A 22,500-nucleotide genomic window follows, 5' to 3' on the forward strand; every position below is an offset into this window, starting at 1 on the left:
ATAGGTTGTGTCGCCATGATGGCATCTTGTATGTTGTGATATGCACGCTCTGAAAGCAAACGTTAAGAACTCAGCCAACACGCCTCGTCTGCATTATTCATAAATAGACAACACATATACTCCGCTGCTTCACACGTCGCTGGATGTAGCCGGCAAAGTATTCCCATGCTAGCTAGCCGGTCTAGCAAGCACGCGTCATTCAGTCCAAAACGGCCCGATCTATCCACATCCAGAATTGTCTGGCGGTCGTAAGTGATCCCGGAGTGACCACGCTGTAAGCCAGCCATGAAATTTGCAGAGTTGTCCGGTATTTTTGCCAAATGTTCCATCTTTACCAAGAGCCCCTCGACACCGAAGCCCATCCGGGCGACGCCATCTTGTTAAGAAAAGGCGTTAACAAAATAAAAGCATGTAAACAACATACGCAAATAATTGTCGGCGTTAATAGATTGATGAGTTAACTCGTAATTAACACATTAATTTGCCCACCCCTAATATATATATATATATATATATATATATATATATATATATATATATATACAGTGAAGAAAATAAGTATTTGAACACCCTGCTATTTTGCAAATGGAAGGGTCTGAAATTTTCATGGTAGGTGCATGTCCACTGTATGAGAGATAACCTAAAAAGAAAAAAATCGATAAAATCACAATCTATGATTTTTTTAACAATTTATTCGTGTGATACAGCTGAAAATAAGTATTTGAACACCAACATTAATATTTGTTAGAGTAGCCTTTGTCTGCAATTACAGAGGTCAAACGTTTCCTGTAGTTCTTCACCAGGTTTGCACAGACTGCAGGAGGGATTTTCGCCCACTCCTCCACACAGATCTTCTCTAGATCAGTCAGGTTTCTGGACTGTCGCTGTGTAACACAGACTTTCAGCTCCCTCCAAAGATTTTCAATTGGATCTAGGTCCGGAGACTGGCTAGGCCACTCCAGAACCTTGATATGGTTCTTACGAAGACACTTCTTGGTTTTCCTGGCTGTGTGCTTTGGGTCATTGTCATGTTGGAAGATCCAGCCACGACTCATCTTTACTGATCTGACTGAGGGAAGGAGGTTTTTGGCCAGAATCTCACAATACATGGCTGCAGTTATCCTCTCCTTAATACAGTACAGTCGTCCTGTCCCATGAGCATAAAAACACCCCCAAAGCATGGTGCTACCACCCCCATGCTTCAAAGTGGGGATGGTGTTCTTGGGATGGTACGCATCATTCTTCTTCCTCCAAACACGCATAGTGGAATTATGACCAAAAAGTCTCATCTGTCCACAAAACTTTCTCCCATGACTCCTCTGGATCATCCGTGCCATGCATGATTTCAAACCATGATGTCTTAGTTTCGTAGCATCATTGAGACCCCACGAGGTGATATCTTGCATGGGGCTCCACTCCGATTGAGCTTGACCGTCATGTTGGGCTTCTTCCATTTTCTAATGATTGCTCCAACAGTGGACCTTTTTTCACCAAGCTGCTCGGCAATTTCTCCGTAGCCCTTTCCATCCTTGTGGAGTTGTACAATTTTGTCTCTGGTGTCTTTGGACAGCTCTTTGCTCTTAGCCATGCTGAATGTTTGGGTCTTACTGATTGTATGGGGTGGACAGGTGTCTTTATGCAGCTAACGACCTCACACAGGTGCATCTGATTCTGGATAATACAGTGGAGTGGAGGAGGACTTTTAAAGGCGGACTAAAAGGTCTTTGAGGGTCAGAATTCTAGCTGATTGATAGGTGTTCAAATACTTATTTTCAGCTGTATCACACAAATACAATTTTAAAAAATCGTAGATTGTGATTTCTGGATTTTTCTTTTTAGGTTATCCCTCATACAGTGGACGTGCACCTACCATGAACATTTCAGACCCCTCCCTGGTTTCTAAGTGGGAGAACTTGCAAAATAGCAGGGTGTTCAAATACTTAATTTCTTCATTTTGTGTGTGTGCGTGTGTGTGTATGTATATATATATATATATATATATATATATATATATAAAGGTTTATTTGAAATAGGGACAGAAACATAGACATCTGAAACAGTTATCCAATGTTTGCATCATAGTGTTTGTAGCCAAAGCTAATTTACAACACTTGTTCCCAACAACAATACAGATCCAACATCATTAAAAATAGGAAAATAAAATAAGGCAAATATGAGTCAATAATAATGGTAATAAAAATAATACAGACAAAGTGCAAACTAGATAGAAGCCAATAACAATAATAACACAGATAAAGTGCAGACTAGATAAAAAACAATGAGTAAAAATTTGTAAAAACTAACATGGGAACACGATTGTTGCTCAACTAGCCACAATTTTGTTTGTTTTTTGAAAGTGGCAAGTGTATACCGTGTACTGTACCCATATTGTTGGTACCTGTTCCTAATTTGGTTGGTTCAGGAGGATTGTTAAGATTCTGGACAAATGATACAGCTATTGGTATTTTTTTGTTATCCAGCTGACCGTCGTAATTATGGCACATTGTTCCATTCCCTTCAGGTGCCGCTGCGACACATAAAAAAAAGACATGGGTAGATGCCGTCTGCAATAAAGCTTGTCTAGAAGGAGCAGCAAACAATAGGTCGTAGTACGATAGGGTTGGACGATACGGCTGAAAACTGTATCACAATACATGTGTTTTATATCGGTTGATAGTGATAAATATTTATATTTTTTATGGGAAACATATATTAAATATAAACTTTTGTATTTAAAATGTAACCTTCCTCTGATTATAATCCCCTCAGCTATCAAGGCAGAAAGGATAAGAAATGTCAACACAAGCATGGAAAAAATTTTTTTAAATCACTTTAAACATTTAACAATAACTTCTTAAAATCAATGTGCAAAAGTCAGAAATATGTAGGAAATGTTTAATAAAGTGTAAGAAAATAGTGTGAAAATGTAAACCCGAGAACTATGTTTTGCAGTTTTAGTGCTAAAAGGTTACGACTGTGCTCTAAAGGGTGAGTGCAGCTCAGGTGGTGTGGTATTACCGGTTTTGGTGGGGATGAGCGCCTTGCATCATTTACAGACCTCATTGATCTGACCGCGTTCCATTTCAAAATAAATTTAAAAAAAAAACGCTATACTATCGAGGTGACTACCTGTTTTATCCACATTTTTTTTGTTCTCAGCAGCATTCCTTTTGACTTTCACAATCAACCGCGAGGCGACGAGATGGCGCAACCAAACGTAATAGTTGTTGCTGTTACCTGTTTGGCTGTTAGCGTGTCACTCGCACCGATCAGTGTACACTTCCTGTGTTGCTCGGTTACCAGAAAGCGAGTGCCTTTTGTTCAACCAACCAACCTTGCTACGCATCTAAAATGATTAACGTGGACCCGACTTAAACAAGTTGAAAAACTTATTCGGGTGTTGCCATTTAGTGGTCAATTGTACGGAATATGTACTGTACTGTGCAATCTACTAATACAAGTTTCAATCAATTCAATCAAAAAAAGTTCCTCTTTCTTTCGGCGGAAAAAAAAAATCAAACTTTTTATTGAACGCGTTTTATGTTGATATTGATTATATACTGTAGATCAGGAGTCACCAACCTTTTTGAAACCAAGAGCTACTTCTTGGGTACTGATTAATGCGAAGGGCTACCAGTTTGATACACACTTAAGTAAATTGCCAGAAATAGCCAATTTGCTCAATTTACCTTTAATAAATAAATCTATATATATATATATTAAAAAAATGGGTATTTCTGTCTGTCATTCCGTCATACATTTTTTTTCCTTTTACGGAAGGTTTTTTGTAAATGATGAAAAAAACACTTAATTGAACGGTTTAAAAGAGGAGAAAACACAAAAAAAAATTTAAATTAAATTTTGAAACATAGTTTATCTTAAATTTCGACTCTTTAAAATTCCAAATTCAACCGAAAAAAAGAAGAGAAAAACGAGCTAATTCGAATCTTTTTGAAAAAAAAAAAAAGAATTTATGGAACATCATTAGTAATTTTTCCTGATTACGATTAATTTTAGAATTTTGATGACATGTTTTAAATAGGTTAAAATCCAATCTGCACTTTGTTAGAATATATAACAAATTGCACCAAGCTATATTTCTAACAAAGACAAATCATTATTTCTTCTAGATTTTCCCCAAAAATTTTTTTAAAAGAAATTCAAAAGACTTTGAAATAAGATTTAAATTTGATTGTAAAGATTTTCTAGATTTTTTTGAATTTTAATCATAATAAGTTTGAAGAAATATTTCACAAATATTCTTCGTAAAAAAAACAGAAGCTAAAATTAAGAATTAAATTAAAATGTATTTATTCTTTACAATAAAAAAATAAATTTACTTGAACATTGATTTAAATTGTCAGGAAAGAAAAGGAAGGAATTTAAAAGGTAAAAAAGTATGTGTTTTAAAATCCAAAAATTATTTTTAAGGTTGTATTTTTTCTGTAAAATTGTCTTTCTGAAAGTTATAAGAAGCAAAGTAAAAAAAATAATGAATTTATTCAAACAAGTGATGACCAAGTCTTTAAAATATTTTCTTGGATTTTCAAATTCTATTTGAGTTTTGTCTCTCTTAGAATTAAAAATGTCGAGCAAAGCGAGACTAGCTTGCAAGTAAATAAATAAAATAAAAAAAATTGAGGCAGCTCATTGGTAAGTGCTGCTATTTGAGCTATTTTTAGAACAGGCCAGCGGGCGACTCATCTGGTCCTTACAGGCGACCTGGTGCCCGCGGGCACCGCGTTTGTGACCCCTGCTGTAGATCTTGATATTTTTGGATCGCCCATCCATAAATTGTAGTGCATTGACAAAAATAAACAGTACTATTTTTTTCATAGAACGTTTTACTGTGTTTGTTTCAGGGTTACTTGTTCATCTCAGTGCTGGTGAACTCAAACAGCGACCTCATCCGTCTCATCAACAACGCCATCAAGAACGACCTGGGCAGCCGCAACCCGACCTTCATGAACCTCGCATTGCACTGCATCGCCAACGTGGGCAGCCGAGAAATGGCAGAGGCCTTTGCTTCCGAAATCCCCCGCATCCTAGTGGCGGGGTGTGTGTGTGTGTGTGTGTGTGTGTGTGTGTGTGTGTGTGTGTACACAAACACAACTGCATCATACTTGTACACACTACGTACATGTTTTAACAAATATATTTTGGTCTGGAGCAGGGACACCATGGACAGCGTGAAGCAGAGCGCGGCGCTCTGTCTCCTCCGTCTAAACAAGACGTCACCTGACCTGGTGCCTATGGGCGAGTGGACGGCGCGAGTGGTCCATCTGCTGAACGACCAGCACCTGGTACGACTCTTAACCCCTACATCATCATCATCATCATCATACTCTCTGTGCAACGTGACAACGACGTGTGTCTGTTTTAAGGGCGTCGTCACGGCAGCCACCAGCCTCATCACCACGCTGGCTCACAAGAGTCCGGATGACTTCAAAACCTCCGTGGCACTGGCGGTGGCCCGACTGAGCAGGGTGGGGTTCACTAAGCGGTTAAACACTTTTCATCGACCCCAAATGTGGTTTTAACATCTCATCTTTTCCTACGCAGATTGTGACGTCAGCGTCCATCGACCTCCAAGACTACACGTACTACTTTGTTGCAGCACCTTGGCTCTCTGTTAAACTACTGCGACTACTGCAGTGCTACCCTCCGCCTGGTAAATCAGTCTTCCTATATAACGTTTATGCTACAGTTCAACATGCACAGTGAAGGGATGGGTACGCAATCCGGTACTATTTTGGCTTCCACCGTTTTGCGTAAAATCCAACGGTGCCCTATTTCAGTACCTGGCTTGCACGTGATGCAACACTTGGGTACTTAGGGCTCAAACTACCTCTTGTTAATGTTGCAATTTTCAATACCAACAAAGTAATTTTCCTCACAAAACGCTCCAACGTAAGTAAACCAAGGCTCCACCTTTCCAAAAATGTGTTATCTTCATGCTAATATACATTGGCATTGCCATTGACATGCATAAGCACATTTTTTAATGCCGATTTCAACACTCCAAATTTGTGAATGAAAACTACAACTAAGATACAGGTTACAATCAAAAAGCTGGTGCTTACTTACAGTACTAACACTTTTTAGGGCGCAACAAAAAAGAACACCATAAACTATACACTACTGCGCAAGTGTCAAACTCAAAGCCCACCAGATGTGGCCTGCCTCGTCATTTTATATGACCCGCAAAAGCTTGGAAATAATACACGTCAATAAAATACTTTATATTTTGTTACAAAATGTATTTGTTGTGTTTTCCATTTTGACAGAAAAATATACATAGAATAGGACAGACTTTTATTCATCCATCCATCCAACCATCCATTTTCTACTGCTGGTCCCTTTTGAGGTCGAGGGGGTGCTGGAGCCTATCTCAGCTACAATCAGACAGAAGGCAGAATACACCCTGGACAAGTCGCCACCTCCTTGCATCCAATAACAGGGAAATTAAGTGGTTGCAGTGCAGATTTTTGCATACAATAAGAAAAGTAAAACTGAAATAATGAAAATAATAAATTATACATATTATGCACTAAATGATTTCAGTCTGTATATATAAATAAAAAAATCTTAATACCCATTTTATACACTGAGCAAAAGTTTTTCACACCAAGAAAAAAAGCAGTTTACAGTAATATCATTTAAACTTTAATATTATCTAATAATTCAAATGACATTAAATACTTAAATGTCTGTATTATGATTTCAAAGCAAATTATCCACCAAATTGTACACTGTAAAAATAAAAATAGACTTTACGGTAAAAAAAAAAACGGCAGATGAATCGCCAGGAAAAAAAACAAAAAACGCGGTATTGTTTTTTCACTCCACACTGTATACTGTAAAACCAACTTTATGTTTTATGGTAAAAAACTGGCAGCTCCGTTGCCAGAATTTTACCGTTAAAAACATTTGTACTGTTTCTCTACTTACGCTAGTAGCTGTAAAAACAGTGTACATTTTATAGTAATAATCAAGCAACTGAGCTGCGAGGTATTTTAAGTGTATGTAAAAAAAAAAGTAATGCATAGACAATTATGTAACAATATCATGAGGAAAATCTTTATTCGTTTATATTCATATATTATTCACTGTTACATGTGGCCCTCTGAATCCAGCCAAAACTGCGATGTGGCCCTCAATGAAAGAAAGTTTGACATCCCGACCAGGGTTTCCCCTAAATTGCCAAAATATCTGCGTCGTTGGGGTGTGGATTATGAGCGTGGTTTGTATGATGTCATCACATGATTTGCTGTGATGCATATATCCTTCAAAAAAGGCAAAAAATATGTTAAATATAATAGTAACATAGAAATATTTTTTTTACATAATATCGTTTTTGTTCTATTTTGAAATTGTTGCTGCTCATTGTACTTTGTTTAGAATTTTTTTTTTGGGCGATATTTCCAATCCTTTTTGTCACTTTCTGTAATAACGACTTGCAATAAATTTAGCATTTATATTTGTTTTTTTTCGGAGACTGTACTTAGAAACCCTTTACTTTTGTCGCTCGATGCAAAAAGTGACTTGAGCTGCAGAGAGCCTGACGTCACACTTGCTTCACGCTGCGTTTCTCATTAAACACCGCCAGTTCTCTCATTAAAATCTGCCAGTTTTCTCATTAAAAGCCGCCAATGTCATCTGAATTTGTGAAGATCGCTGTCCACGGGTATGTCACGTAAACAGCGGTCTTCCTGTATATCACCCACCACGCCCTCACGTTCCCTAAGATCTTCTTCATCCATCCATCTCACTGACCCCTTATTTAAACTGTCCATCGTGTGCCCGAGCTTTCAGCCGCTCTGCCCCTCATCTTTGAAACTCATTATCATCAGACCTTCGTAACTTAGACTCAATATCCCTCTTCAAATCCAGACTCAACACACACCTATTCATCACTGCTTATTCACTGTAAATCTTATCAAACAATTTCTTGTGGTTGTTGTTTTTGTCCAATTGATTTTATTGTTTTGAGTGCCCAGAAAGGCGCCTTATAAGTAAAATGTATTATTATTTTTATACGCTCGCTGTCCACGGGTGTATCTCGGATATATTGAAGTACGTCCACAGCGTGCACACGCCGGCTCGACTCCAGACAACCCAGCGCGTATAGCGTACGTCATCACACCTTTCGGTTTCGAGAGCACTGTTTTGCTGATTAAAGTACGTCTCTTTTTGGCCAAATTTTTAGTGCATCAGTAGTCAATAGTGCGCAAAGAGCTGTAGACGGGACTCTCGCTGCTGTGTCTTGGATCCTCTTTGGACTGGACTCTCGCGACTGTGTTGGATCCATTGTGGATTGAACTTTCACAGTATCATGTTAGATCCGCTCGACATCCATTGCTTTCCTCCTCTCTAAGGTTCTCATAGTCATCATTGTCACCGACGTCCCACTGGGTGTGAGTTTTCCTTGCCCTTATGTGGGCCTACCGAGGATGTCGTGGTGGTTTGTGCAGCCCTTTGAGACACTAGTGATTTAGGGCTATATAAGCAAACATTGATTGATTGATGATAGACTGTATAGCCATTCATACTGTAACTACCTCCTAGTGGTAATGTGTATGTTTGTGTGTTATGATGGTCATTTTCCTATGGTCTGTGGAAAACGTGTCGGCGAAAAATAAAGAAGTGTTTTGTGTCTAGGAGTGCAGCACAGAGGCACACGTTTGTGCACGCAGGAAATACTTGTTGGAATTGGGCCTGTTGTTAGCATCCATCCATCTTCTTCCGCTTATCCGTGGTCGGATCGCGGGGGCAGCAGCCTATGCAAGGAAGCCCAGACTTTCGTCTCCCTAGCCACTTCGTCCAGCTCTTCCCGGGGGATGCTGAGGAGTTCCCAGGCCCGCCGGGAGACATAGTCTTCCCAACGTGTCCTGGGTCTTCCCCGTGGCCTCCTACCGGTTGGACGTGCCCTAAACACCTCCCTAGGGAGGCGTTCGGGTGGCATCCTGACCAGATGCCCAAACCACCTCATCTGGCTCTTCTAGGTGTGGAGGAGCAGCGGCTTTACTTTGAGCTCCTCCCAGATGACAGAACTTCTCACCCTATCTCTAAGGGAGAGCCCCGCCACCCAGCAGAGGAAAGTCATTTCGGCCGCTTGTACCCGTGATCTTGTCCTTTCGGTCATAACCCAAAGCTCATGACACACAGAGGACGCTGCGTTGCGAAGCCGTCTGACAGAATGCCTGGAGACCATATTGAACAAAGCCCAGGAGCCCCCCAAGTCCAAAAAGGTCCAACACTCCAATGCAAAGAACGCTGTCCTGTTTGAAGCCATTTCACTCATCATAGGTGAGGATGGGAACGTAGATCGGCCGGTAAATTGAGAGCTTTGCCTTGCAGCTCGGCTCCTTCTTCACCACAACAGATCGATACAGCGTCCACATTACTGAAGACGCCGCACCGATGTTGGCATAAAATTGGCAATAAAAGATCAAATAAAACATTAAAAAACGGTGTTAGTATTTGTTTTCTTCTGGACGCTACCATACTTTTATATTTATTTTATTTTATTAGGTGTGGTGGCTAATATGTATTTGTGCCTCACTGCCCCAATCAAATACATTAAGGGGAAACCATGCGTGCTCTCCTGCTATCTAACGTCTTGGACGTGCAACTGTAACTTAGTGTCTGCAAATGAGACTCAGAAATGTCACAATGAAACACGATGTAACAATTGGACAGCAGTTCTCATAATCTCTCAGTTCTCAACTCTTTTTTTAAATGCCATCCATCCATCCATTTTGTACCGCTTTCGGGTACAAAATGCTGCATTCGGGCAGAAGGCGGTGTACACCCTGGACAAGTTTCTACCGTATCACAGGGCCAACACAGATGGACAGACAACATTCACACTCACATTCACACACTAGGGCAAATTTAGTGTTGCCAATCAACCTATCCCCAGGTGCATGTTTTTGGTGGTGGGAGGAGGCCGGAGGGAACCCACGCAGTCACGGGGAGAACATGCAAACTCCATACAGAAAGATCCCGAGCCCAGGATTGAACTCCGGACTACTCAGGACCTTCGTATTGTGAGGCACATACACTAACCCCTGTACCCAACATGCTGCCCTCTTTTATTAAATGTTGCAATAAAATAATAGATTTTATTATCTTAAGCACAGAATTGTCAAAAATTGGTACTTTTAAGTACCAATATTTATTCCCAGATCCCGGGAGTTGTTACCGTATTAGGTGAAAATGTTAATGGTACCCATCCCTACTTAGATGTGATGTCATACAACTGAGACCCCAGGACCGTTTGACTGTCAAAAGGCAGTAAGTAACTAGGTTGCTTTTGTCCGACACAGAGGACGCTGCGTTGCGAAGCCGTCTGACAGAATGCCTGGAGACCATATTGAACAAAGCCCAGGAGCCCCCCAAGTCCAAAAAGGTCCAACACTCCAATGCAAAGAACGCTGTCCTGTTTGAAGCTATTTCACTCATCATCCACCACGACAGGTGGGTAGCGCTCCCAGTTGAGGGTATGGCAAGTCCTATTTGGTGCTCCCCCTGCAAACACTTGTGTCCTGTGCGTCACCCCAGTGAGCCCACCCTGTTGGTACGAGCGTGCAACCAGCTGGGTCAGTTCCTGCAGCACAGGGAGACCAACTTGCGATATCTGGCCTTGGAGAGCATGTGCACGCTGGCCAGCTCGGAGTTTTCCCACGAGGCCGTGAAGACGCACATGGAAACTGTGATTAATGCTTTAAAGGTGACTGACGCATCTCCTTTAATGTGCATGGCTTAGTGCACCTGGGACATACTGGCAGGACAATCTTCCTCACGTGGGTTTTTGCTAGACGGAGCGGGACGTGAGCGTTCGCCAGCGGGCGGTGGACCTTCTCTACGCCATGTGCGACCGCAGCAACGCTAAGCAGATTGTGGCCGAGATGCTGAGCTACTTGGAGACCGCCGACTACTCCATCAGAGAGGAAATAGTGCGTCATTCATACAGCCGCCGTTCAGCGCCCGGTCCCTCCCATTTACTCAGTTTCCTAGCTATTTCCCCTTCAGGTGCTGAAGGTGGCCATCCTGGCAGAGAAGTACGCCGTGGACTACACTTGGTACGTAGACACCATCCTCAACCTCATCCGCATGGCAGGAGACCACGTCAGCGAGGAGGTGTGGTACCGCGTCATCCAGATTGTCATAAACCATGACGACGTCCAAGGCTATGCTGCCAAGACTGTGTTTGAAGTGAGCTTGGAGTCAGCCAGATCTGAAATGATGTCCTGAACTTTTGTCTAATGCTTCTGGAACTCTCTTAGGCTCTTCAAAGACCTGCCTGCCATGAGAACCTGGTCAAAGTGGGAGGTTACATCCTGGGAGAGTTTGGGAACCTGATTGCTGGTGACCCGCGATCCAGGTGCAAACACTTATTTATTATTGCTTTGAATATAAATGTACTTTTCTACAATGTCTCAGTATAGCGCGGACCTCTGTGCCTCTAACTTAAAGAGAAAAAAACAGACGTCAACATAAGCGGTTGTCGACATAATGGAAACTGAAACTAGCCATTGTTATATCAATTATTTGTAACTTTGGCCAGAGACTTAAAGGGGAACTGCAATTTTTTGGGAATTTTGCTTATGGTTCACAATCATGAAAGGCACGACGACGGATGGACTTTTTTAATGCAGTCCGCTTACAGCAGAACTAAAGGGAGCGCCTCTATTTCGCCCATAAAATTTAAATAAATAGCCATTCAAAAAATGCCAACAATACTCCTTTTACATTTTGTGATTTGAATATTAACCAATTATTTGTGATATTATTATTATTACAAGCATTAATGCAGACAAACTATTATAGCTACTGTCTGTGCACATGTTTACATCATCGAGTGGTCTGCTGCTTTCTCGCTTTCTTTCTCCTGTAAATTTACTCTAGATAATAAATCATGCTTCCCACCTGGACAGAAGAAGTCTGAATAGGTATTCCGAAAAGTTGGTACACTTTGACAGCCATTTAGGACCCGAAGCTGGCAAGGACAACACCAAAAGTGAAGTGAAGTGAATTATATTTATATAGCGCTTTTCTCTAGTGACTCAAAGCGCTTTACATAGTGAAACCCAATATCTAAGTTACATTTAAACCAGTGTGGGTGGCACTGGGAGCAGGTGAGTAAAGTGTCTTGCCCAAGGACACAACGGCAGTGACTAGGATGGCGGATGCGGGAATCGAACCTGCAACTCTCAAGTTGCTGGCACGGCCACTCTACCAACTGAGCTATACCGCTAGACGCTTGCCCCCCCACCCGCCCCAACCCCTTTTCTTTGCAAGGATTATGAGTCATTCTTAATCTAAACGGGAATATATGACCTTGTACAGTAAGTAATATTTTTTATGTTTGTTGGCTCTCATGAAGCGAGTAATAATCAGTGATCAAAAGAAGAAAGAAAAAGCAAGCGTTGTGATGCGTTTTTTAAATTAATGCTTTGTTTATGCTTAAATGTTATGAATGTGTCCGTTGCTACATTACATATATACTTACATAATGTATGTCAAACCTCAATGGAGGTGTTTGGATCTTTTTAATGGATTTATAGGCAGAATTGAGCGGCTCCCACAGGCTCCATTGTAAGCAAACTTTTGATACATTCATTTAATATTTATAATGCATTTAAAAAAAGCATCCATCGTCATGTATTTCATAACGATTGTGAACGATAGGCAATATTCCAAAAAAAGTGCAGTTCCCCTTTAAGGAGAATTGCTGGCAACCGCAAACCTGCAGAAGCTTGTGGACATCATTTTGTTAGTTACTCTGGTAAAATTCAGGTTTGTACTACCATGATTCTATTTTGAAGCTTTTTTTGCACGAGGATTGTAACGATCTGAAAATTTCATATAGGTGACCAAAATTATCATGGATATCAATATTATTGCTCGTTGAATGCTCTCAAAAAGTGCTTCTACAAACAGACATATTTTGACCAAGTTAATAAAAAATTAAAATAAAATAAGTAGACCCACTACTTTTGTCAATATTGTGTCTGTTTTGATGGCTAAGTTGGTATTGTTTAAATTTGTACTCTAGCGCTTAAAGATGTATTTAAATAAAGAGTCTGTAACAAATTAAATGAATATTATCATTTATTACTTCTGGCGGGCTTAGTGGCGTCTTACTCTGTTCAGTGGTCCCTGGAGTCATCGTAAAAACACCTTTGTCTGGTAAAGAATGACCACTCAGTTCTAAGAGAGCACAGCTTCTAAGTTCAATGTGCACAAATGATGAGTTTAGTTACTCAGACAGAAATGTGTTTGTATATGTTTATATTGGGTATATCCTTTCTTAACGGGGAAAGACGTGTACGTCTCCTGTTTTCATGTTAGCATTTCAGCTATTGAGCTGGTACGTCTATCAGTTAATCAGTCACGTTTTTTTGGTAATTTGAATTTAATGGGGACCTATTAAGCAAAACCAACTTTTCCTATCTTTTGGTACCTGTTTGTTTATTTGAGATCTGCATACTGTATTTTTGGACTGATAAGGCGCACTTAAAATCCTTTCATTGTCTCTAAAATCGACAGTGCGCCTTATAACCGGTGCGCCTAATGGACTGATTAATTCTGAATGTATTTATCAATCTCAAAGCAATTTTATTTGTTTCATGTTGTAATGATAAGTTTGTCCAGTAGATGGCAGTCACACATAAGACATACTTTAAATTTAAAGTACCAATGATTGTCAGTATGAACTGCAAGCTGATGCCTGTTCAATAAATGATGCCTTCAAGTACAGGTTAAACTTGGATGTTTAATTGAGAATATAGAACGTTTCACACGGCGCTCAAAAATCTGTCAACATTTTTTAGTACGACTTTGGTAAGCTACGGAGCCGCACCGCTTGATGGATTGTAGCCGCATTACGGCTACTTTAGTCAGAAGTAGTGTGCCTATGGATATTCTTATGGTGTGTGTATATAAGGACCCCGAATGGCACCTATTGGAGACGTTATCTGGTGTGTTGTTTTCAACCTGTTATGCAAAACCAACTTACCTGCTGGTTCCTGCTGATGTATATTTGGGATCTGGCATAGGTCCCGAAAATGTGCGCGTGTCCGCCGTTGTCGTCCACGCTGTCGTCAATAAGCTCTTTCTTTTTCTCTGTCCTCTTTTTGTGGGCTATTCATCCGCCGCTGTTGCCATTTCTAATATAAAGTAGTGTACATTTCTGTCTTATATCTGTCAGTAGACTATATGGAAGTGCTAAAAAGTACCGGTACAACAAAGATGACGAGGAGGAAGATACTGTGTAAGTGGAGGCTTGTAAATAAGAGCGCCGACAAGACGGTGATTCGGAAACGGCTTAAAGATAGTTTGTAAAACAATCTATGCAACATTTTGACCACAGAACCACCATTACACGTTATGTAGACCACAAGGAAGTCTTTTACATTTATAAAACAAATCACAATATGAACCCTCTTAATTCACCTTTTAAAACGGTGCGTCTTTTGAATGAAAATAGACTCTCTCATCGGCAGTGTGCCTTATAATCCGGTGCGTCCTAAGGTCCGAAAAAATATGGTAAGTCCCAAAAATGGGAAATCAAACTATGGAGGTATTTCAGAGAAATATAACACAATTTTGCCTTCCTGCATGCTTCCGTCAAACAAGCCATTTGGAAGTTGCCAAATTCGTCTTGTTTTTCCAATTGGTGACGTCAGCGAATATCTCCATATCCGGTAGAGATTTACCCCAAGAACTTTGTGTGAGTCCAACATTGTACTCTGTCTTTGTAGTCAATAAGTGCCTTATTTTTGTCCATACCTTTTGTTGTGGGGTATCCTCCGGTGTTTCCATTTCTAATACAAAGTAGATATGGAGCCTTGATTTCTAATACAAAGTAGATATCAAGGCTGGGCGATATGGCCATTTATAGTATCTCGATATTTTTAGGCCATATCACGATACACAATATAAATGATAAATAAATAAATGGGTTGTACTTGTATAGCGCTTTTCTACCTTCAAGGTACTCAAAGCGCTTTGACACTACTTCCACATTTACCCATTCACACACACATTCACACACTGATAGAGGGAGCTGCCATGCAAGGCGCCGACCAGCACCCATCAGGAGCAAGGGTGAAGTGTCTTGCTCAGGACACAACGAACGTGACGAGGTTGGTACTAGGTGGGATTTGAACCAGGGACCCTCGGGTTGCGCACGGCCACTCTCCCACTGCGCCGTCTCGATTTTTTTGCCTTAGCCTGGAATGAACATTTGATGCATATAATCACAGCAGTATGAGGATTATATGTGTCTACATTAAAACATTCTTGTGCATACTGCATGAATATATGCTCATTTTAAACTTTCATGCAGAGAAGGAAATCCCAACTAAGTCAATTGACCAAAACTGTATTTATTAAACAGTTATTAAGCAGTGGCACAACCATTCATGTCATTTCAAAACAGAAAGTGCAAGATTGTCAGAGACATTTTAAAACAAGCTATTAGTGCACTTTTGTGCATGATGTCACACAAGATATTTCAATAACTGTCAAATAAAAATGGGCTGCATCATAGGAAATCAGATCGCTATGTGGGAGCTTACTGCGGACGTTATCTCCTTATGTTGGTCACAATTATTTTCATATGGTGTTGATGTGGAAATGGTTGCCTCCGCATTTTGTTGGTATGGCACCGAATGGAGCACTCTGCATTCTCTAGCAGGGGACTTTTCAAATGATGCTACGTATTTGGAGTAATGCTACTTTTTGTAGCAACACTTTTTGCCCCACACTTGACAAATTACGTTTGTCTGTTCGACATAGTCCCACTTGAAGCTAAACCACCGCCAGACGATGGACCCCCTGCTGTTTTTATTGGGAATTAATTCGTCCTTCATTTGTTACCAAATTCGCACCTTCTCTCTCTCGTATTACCACTCGCACGGCCCCGCTAGCATCACGGCTAACATTACCCACACTGCTAACTCTCTGCTCCGTGAGGGTGTACATGTATTGGACGTATGTAAGAAGGTGCGCTTGCTGTCTGTGAGAAGCAGAGGCAAGAAAGATTGAAAAGAGCCTGCAGTGTAATGCCAGCAGCTAAAAGCAACTGCGTGAGAACGTATACCCGAATATCACAATGTAGTAATTTTCAATATCGCACAGAGACAAACCCGCGATATAGCTCGGTTGGTAGAGTGGCCGTGCCAGCAACTTGAGGGTTGCAGGTTCGATTCCCGCTTCCGCCATCGTAGTCACTGCCGTTGTGTCCTTGGGCAAGACACTTTACCCACCTGCTCCCAGTGCCACACACTGGTTTAAATGTAACTTAGATATTGGGTTTCAATATGTAAAGCGCTTTGAGTCACTAGAGAAAAGCGTTATATAAATATAATTCACTATATAAATATAATTCACTATATCGCCCAGCTCGAGTAGGTATATTTCGAACTTATATACTGTATGTCAATAGATTGCAAATGGATGTTCTGAAAACTACAACGTGGCTGAAAGGCAACAGATGCAGTCGAAATTGAGGCATGCAAATCAGAAATGAACTTGAAGATGTCTGTTAAACATAATCTATTCACAGTTTTGACCAAAGCACCACAATTACATTTTAGGTAGACTACAAGGAAGAGTTTTAAATGTAGAAAAAATAAATCTAATTATGACACTTTTAAAACGGTGATACTAACTGTCGGGAGTTTTACTGTGGTTATCTTTATTACTGGTAGGTAATCTTTGCATCCCTACTTTGCACTGACCAGGAAGCCACTGTCTGCATGTTTTAATGACGTGCAACTAAACCGTAGTTATGTTGCTGTTGTCGTTTCACGCTGATAAGTGATAGTGTTAATACAATACATGACCACATTATAGGACCCATGCTTTAATAGAAATCCAGGTTCCTATTAGGGATGTCCGATAAAATCGGACTGCTGATATTATTGGCCGATAAATACTTTAAAATGTAATATCGGACATTATCGGTATCAGTTTCGTAATTATCGGTATCTGTTTCACAAAGTAAAATTTATGACTTTTTAAAACGCCGCTGTGTACACGAACATAGGGAGAGGTACAGAGCGCCAATAAATCTTAAAGGCACTTCCATTGCGTGCCGGCCCAGTCACATGATATCTACGGCTTTTCACACAGTGAATGCAATACATACTTGTTCAACAGCCATACAGGTCACGCTGAGGGTGGCCGTATAAACAACTTTAACACTGTTACAAATATGCGCCACACTTTGAACCCACACCAAACAAGAACGACAAACACATTTCGGGAGAACATCCGCACCGTAACACAGCATAACAGCAACAGAACAAATACCCAGACCCCCTTGCAGCACTAACTCTTCTGGGACGCTACGATATACACACCCTGCTACACCCCCCCCCCCCCCCCCCCCCCCCCACACACACACACATCTCAACCTCCTCATAGTCTCTCTCAGGGAGAGCATGTTCCAATTCCAAGCTGCTGTTTTGTGGCAGATTAAAAAAAATAATGCCCTTTGTAACTTCAATAATAAATATGGCAGTGCCATGTTGGCATTTTTCCATAACTTGAGTTGATTTATTTTGGAAACCCTTGTTAGATTGTTTAATGCATCCAGCGGGGCATCACAACAAAATTAGGCGTAATAATGTGTTAATTCCACGACTGTATATATCGGTATCGGTTGATATCGGTAATTAAGAGTTGGACAATATCGGAATATCGGTAAAAAAAGCCATTATCGCACATCTCTAGTTCCTATGCATATGAATTCCAATAACAAGTTTGTGTCATGTGGTCTTCTTCAGCCCCCTGGTCCAGTTCAACCTCCTCCACTCCAAGTTCCACCTGTGCTCGGTGCCCACGCGAGCTCTGCTGCTGTCCGCCTACATCAAGTTCATCAACCTGTTCCCAGAGGTGAAGACCACCATCCAGGACGTGCTGCGCTCAGACAGCCAGCTCCGCAACGCCGACGTGGAGCTCCAGCAGAGAGCTGTGGAGTACCTGAGGCTCAGCAGCATCGCCACCACCGACATCCTGGTCCGTCACGGGCGGGGCGGCGGCGCGGCCACAGGCGCGCTCGCTTCCCCGCTTCAACTGTGACTCTCCCTCTTCAGGCCACCATCTTGGAGGAGATGCCGCCCTTCCCGGAGAGAGAGTCGTCTATCCTGGCCAAGCTGAAGAAGAAGAAGGGACCCGGCAACCTGCCCGACACCGACGACACACGCCGCAACATGAACGGCGGCACAGAGCACAGCGTCAGCGCTGATACAACCAGCACCGCCAACACGGTAACGCCACAATCGCATGGTCATGTGACCACTCCTGTCTTTAAAAAAAACCCACCAATGCTGTGTTCCCACCAAACACTTACCAGCACATTTCTCAGTATGTTGTAGGGGTGTAACGGTATGTGTATTTGTATTGAACCGTTTCGGTACGGGGTTTTCGGTTTGGTACGGAGGTGTACCAAACGAGTTTCTAAGCTAGTTACATATATAGCGGTAATAGCCAATCAGCAGTGCGTATTCAGAGCGCATGTAGTAAACGCTTCAGCGTCGAGCAGATAGGTGTTTAGCAGGTGAGCATAAGGCAGCGTACTCTCCCCAAATGATAATAAACACCTCCCAGTCAACTACTACTAACATCACTATGAGCCCGTTGACCTTCTGGAAACGTAAGCTGCAGCTCAGCTCGCTCACAGTTCTGGCTTGAGGTGAAGGCTAATTAGCTTTTAGCGTAACGTTAGCTCATTTTGCAGTGTGTGTGTGACTGCGTGTGAGTGTGTGTTTTACGGACAGAAAAGCTTTGAATGGCAGGGTCCCTGCTGTCACATGTTGATAAAAATACAACATTTACATAATAAAAATCAACTACAGGCTTCACAAATGCTGTGATAAATGAAGCATGATGAGTTGACTTGAAACTGTTTAATGTTGCACTTTTTATATGTAGAAGAAGTTTTGTCCTTTTATTTAATCCGAGCAACAAGTTGAGGCAGTTTAATGTTGATTAACGTGGGCAGAATTATTAAAGTGTTCCCAATGTTAAAAGGATAAAGCCATTGTTTACAAATTTGGTAAATAACCCAAAAATGTATATTTTGTTGTTTTCTTACTGTACCAAAAATGAACCGAACCGTGACCTCTAAACCAAGGTACATAGCGAACCAAATTTTTTGTCTACCGTTACATCCCTAGTATGTTGAAACCATTTCTCTCATAGGAATTCATCATTCCAGTATCAAACTGTTAAACCTGAATTACCTGATGCAATGGCAATATTTTTTTAAGAAAGGCCACCGTGTCATTTCCTCAGTGTGACTCTGTGTTTTTGCACGAGTTAGTTTGGTGTGAACACATCAGTCACTCTCCCATGAGTCACTTTCCTCCCGTCTACTTTCTGACCTTCACTTCCTCTTTGCTCCATTCCTCCTTTCCTCCCCCTTCAGTCTTCCCCTCCGATGATGACGGTGCTTCTCGCCAACCGACCCCGCCCTGCTCCCTCTTGTCCCATCATGCTCTCTGCTGGCACGATGGTATATGCATACTGCATGCTATAAGCCACTTTATTAGGTACACAAGGGGTGTCCTAAGTGTGCCCCGTGGCCTATTCTACAAACAAAATCAAACACGGCCCACATTATAACATTATGACATCGACAAATCACATGGGATATTTGCTTCATAGCTGGATTGCTTGCATGTGACGTCACGTCTGTTTTTTCTTCTTTGCAGCTTAAGTCACACAACGGTCAAGCAACTTGAGCGTGGCATTAAATCAAGTGAGAGGGAGTGTAGAGAGTGAGCAGAAAATGACGTACTACTCTTCTGTTTAGAGACATCAGATAATGGCTTTTTTGCCAATATTCCAATATTGTCCAACTCTTAATTACCGATTCCGATATCAACCCATACCCATATACTGTATACAGTTGTGGAATTAACACATTATTATGCCTAATTTTGTTGTGATGCCCCGCTGGATGCATTAAACAATGTAACAAGGTTTTCCAAAATAAATCAACTCAAGTTATGGAAAAAAAATGCCAACGTGGCACTGCCCTATTTATTATTGAAGTCACAAAGTGCATAATTGTTTTTAACATGCCTCAAAACATCCATCCATCCATCCATTTTCTACCGCTTATTCCCTTTCGGGGTCGCTGGCGCCTATCTGAGCTACAATCGGGCGGAAGGCGGGGTACACCCTGGACAAGTCGCCACCTCATCGCAGGGCCAACACAGATAGACAGACAACATTCACACTCACATTCACATACTAAGGCCAATTTAATGTTGCCAATCAACCTATCCCCAGGTGCATGTCTTTGGAAGTGGGAGGAAGCCGGAGTACCCGGAGGGAACCCACGCATTCACGGGGAGAACATGCAAACTCCACACAGAAAGATCCCGAGCCTCAAAACAGCAGCTTTTAATTTGTGACATGCTCTCCCTGAGAGAGTATGAGGAGGTTGAGTTGGGCAGGGTTGGGGGGACCGGGGTGTGTGTATTGTAGCGTCCCGGAAGAGTCAGTGCTGCAAGGGGTTTCAGGGTATTTGTTCTGTTGTGTTTATGCTGTGTTACGGCGCGGATGTTCTCCCGAATTGTGTTTGTCATTGTTGTTTGGTGTGGGTTCACAGTGTGCCGCATTTTAGTAACAGTGTTAAAGTTGTTTTTACGGCCACCCTCAGTGTGACCTGTATGGCTGTTGACCAAGCATGATTGCATTCACTTGTGTCTGTGTGAAAAGACGTAGATATTACATGATTGGGCCGGCACGCAAAGGCAGTGCCTTTACGGTTTATCGGCGCTCTGTACTTCTCCCTACGTCCGTGTACCGCGCCGTACAGCAACGTTTTAAAAAGTCATAAATTTTACTTTTTGAAACCGATAGCGATAATTTCCGATACTACATTTTAAAGCATTTATCGGCCGATAACATCGGCAGCCCGATATTATGGGACATCTCTAATTTTGACATTTTGTGTGCCGAAATGTACTATATTCTCAATGAAACATAAACGTTTTGGTGTTGCTTGCTCGCGTCATGTATTGAACAGCCAACAGAGTCCACGGTATAGTTCGGTTGGTAGAGTGGCCGTGCCAGCAACTTGAAGGTTCCAGGTTCGATCCCCGCCTCCGCCATCCTAGTCACTGCTGTTGTGTCCTTGGGCAAGACACTTTACCCACCTGTCCCCAGTGCCACCCACACTGCTTTAAATGTAACTTAGATATTACACCTCTGTAAAAGCGCTTTGAGTCACTAGAGTAAGCGCTATACAAATATAATTCACTTCACTTTACTCCACAGTATCATCTACTGGTCACACTTATTATTACATCATGTACCAGACAAAATTGTTTTGTGGTTGATAAGCACTACCAGAATAATATGTACATTACGTGCACCGGGTCTTAAGGCGCAGTGTTGATTTTTGAGAAAAGGAAAGGATTTTAAGTGTTCCTTTATAAAATATGGTAATCGTGTATAGTTCTATCTATGGACTGAGCATCAAAACGTTTCAGGAGAAACAGAATGTAAGTCCCAGGTTCGATCTGTGCTCGATGCCCAACCCGAGTTATCAGGCTGTTTTGCTCCTCATTAGGTTATTCTAGTGTGCCAAATGTTGCAGTAACTGAGTAAGTCCTAATCAGGGAATGATTTCGCCACACCGAGTGTGTGTGTGACAATCATCAGTACTTTAAGTTTAATTTTAACTACTGAGGTTCTAAGGAGAAGTTGTCACGCTAAAAATAATGCGTGCCAACATTTATTAGTCATTCTCCAGTCTACCAGCAGAGGCAACTAGTGCACTTGACAGTTAGATCACACTATTTGAACTTTACCTTGCACATTGAACACATCTGTTGTGTGTGGAACGCGAAGAGTCGCGACTAGACTCATCCAGGGGTTTTTCTACACTCTTTGACTTACTTTTGAACTCATTTTCTGCACACCATAGATCAGTGTTTTTCAACCACTGTGCCGCGGCACACTAGTGTGCCGTGAGATACAGTCTGGTGTGCTGTGGGAGATTATCTAATTTCACCGATTGGGATTAAAAATATTTTTTGCAAATCAGTAATTATATTCTGCAAATTATGTGGTGTTGTTGAGTGTCGGTGCTGTCTAGAGCTCGGCAGAGTAACCGTGTAATACTCTTCCATATCAGTAGGTGGCAGCCGGTAGCTAATTGCTCTGTAGATGTCGGGAACAGCGGGAGGCAGTGTGCAGGTAATAAGGTGTCTAATGCTTAAACCAAACATAAACTAAAAGTGAGTGCCCCTAAGAAAAGGCATTGAAGCTTAAGGAAGACTACGCAGAACAAAACTAAAACTGAATTGGCTACAAAGTAAACAAAAACAGAATGCTGGACGACAGCAAAGACTTACTGTGGAGCAAAGATAGTGTACACAAAGTACATCCGAACATGACATGACAATCAACAATGTCCCCACAAGGAAGGATAAAAAAAACTGAAATGTTCTTGATTGCTAAAAC

The 22,500-nt window shown here is 41.5% G+C and overlaps 2 protein-coding genes across 2 annotated transcripts in view; both read left to right on the forward strand.

The window, feature by feature from the left end:
* The window catches only part of LOC133548078 (CD48 antigen-like), a 183,213-nt gene that overhangs the window by 73,081 nt on the left and 87,632 nt on the right, over window positions 1–22,500 (forward strand). The window lies entirely within an intron of this gene.
* LOC133548221 (AP-2 complex subunit alpha-2-like) overlaps window positions 1–22,500 on the forward strand; it is a 44,705-nt gene that overhangs the window by 10,735 nt on the left and 11,470 nt on the right. The window contains exons 4-15 of the mRNA XM_061893536.1: window positions 4,863–5,056; window positions 5,174–5,303; window positions 5,385–5,486; window positions 5,563–5,671; window positions 10,332–10,482; window positions 10,567–10,735; window positions 10,824–10,961; window positions 11,038–11,220; window positions 11,292–11,389; window positions 17,805–18,036; window positions 18,114–18,287; window positions 19,448–19,534. Of these exons, the coding sequence (XP_061749520.1) occupies window positions 4,863–5,056; window positions 5,174–5,303; window positions 5,385–5,486; window positions 5,563–5,671; window positions 10,332–10,482; window positions 10,567–10,735; window positions 10,824–10,961; window positions 11,038–11,220; window positions 11,292–11,389; window positions 17,805–18,036; window positions 18,114–18,287; window positions 19,448–19,534 (1,767 nt within the window). The remainder of the gene's footprint in view (window positions 1–4,862; window positions 5,057–5,173; window positions 5,304–5,384; window positions 5,487–5,562; window positions 5,672–10,331; window positions 10,483–10,566; window positions 10,736–10,823; window positions 10,962–11,037; window positions 11,221–11,291; window positions 11,390–17,804; window positions 18,037–18,113; window positions 18,288–19,447; window positions 19,535–22,500) is intronic.

The sequence above is a fragment of the Nerophis ophidion genome, linkage group LG02 (assembly GCF_033978795.1).
Source record: "Nerophis ophidion isolate RoL-2023_Sa linkage group LG02, RoL_Noph_v1.0, whole genome shotgun sequence".
Lineage (NCBI taxonomy): Eukaryota > Metazoa > Chordata > Actinopteri > Syngnathiformes > Syngnathidae > Nerophis > Nerophis ophidion.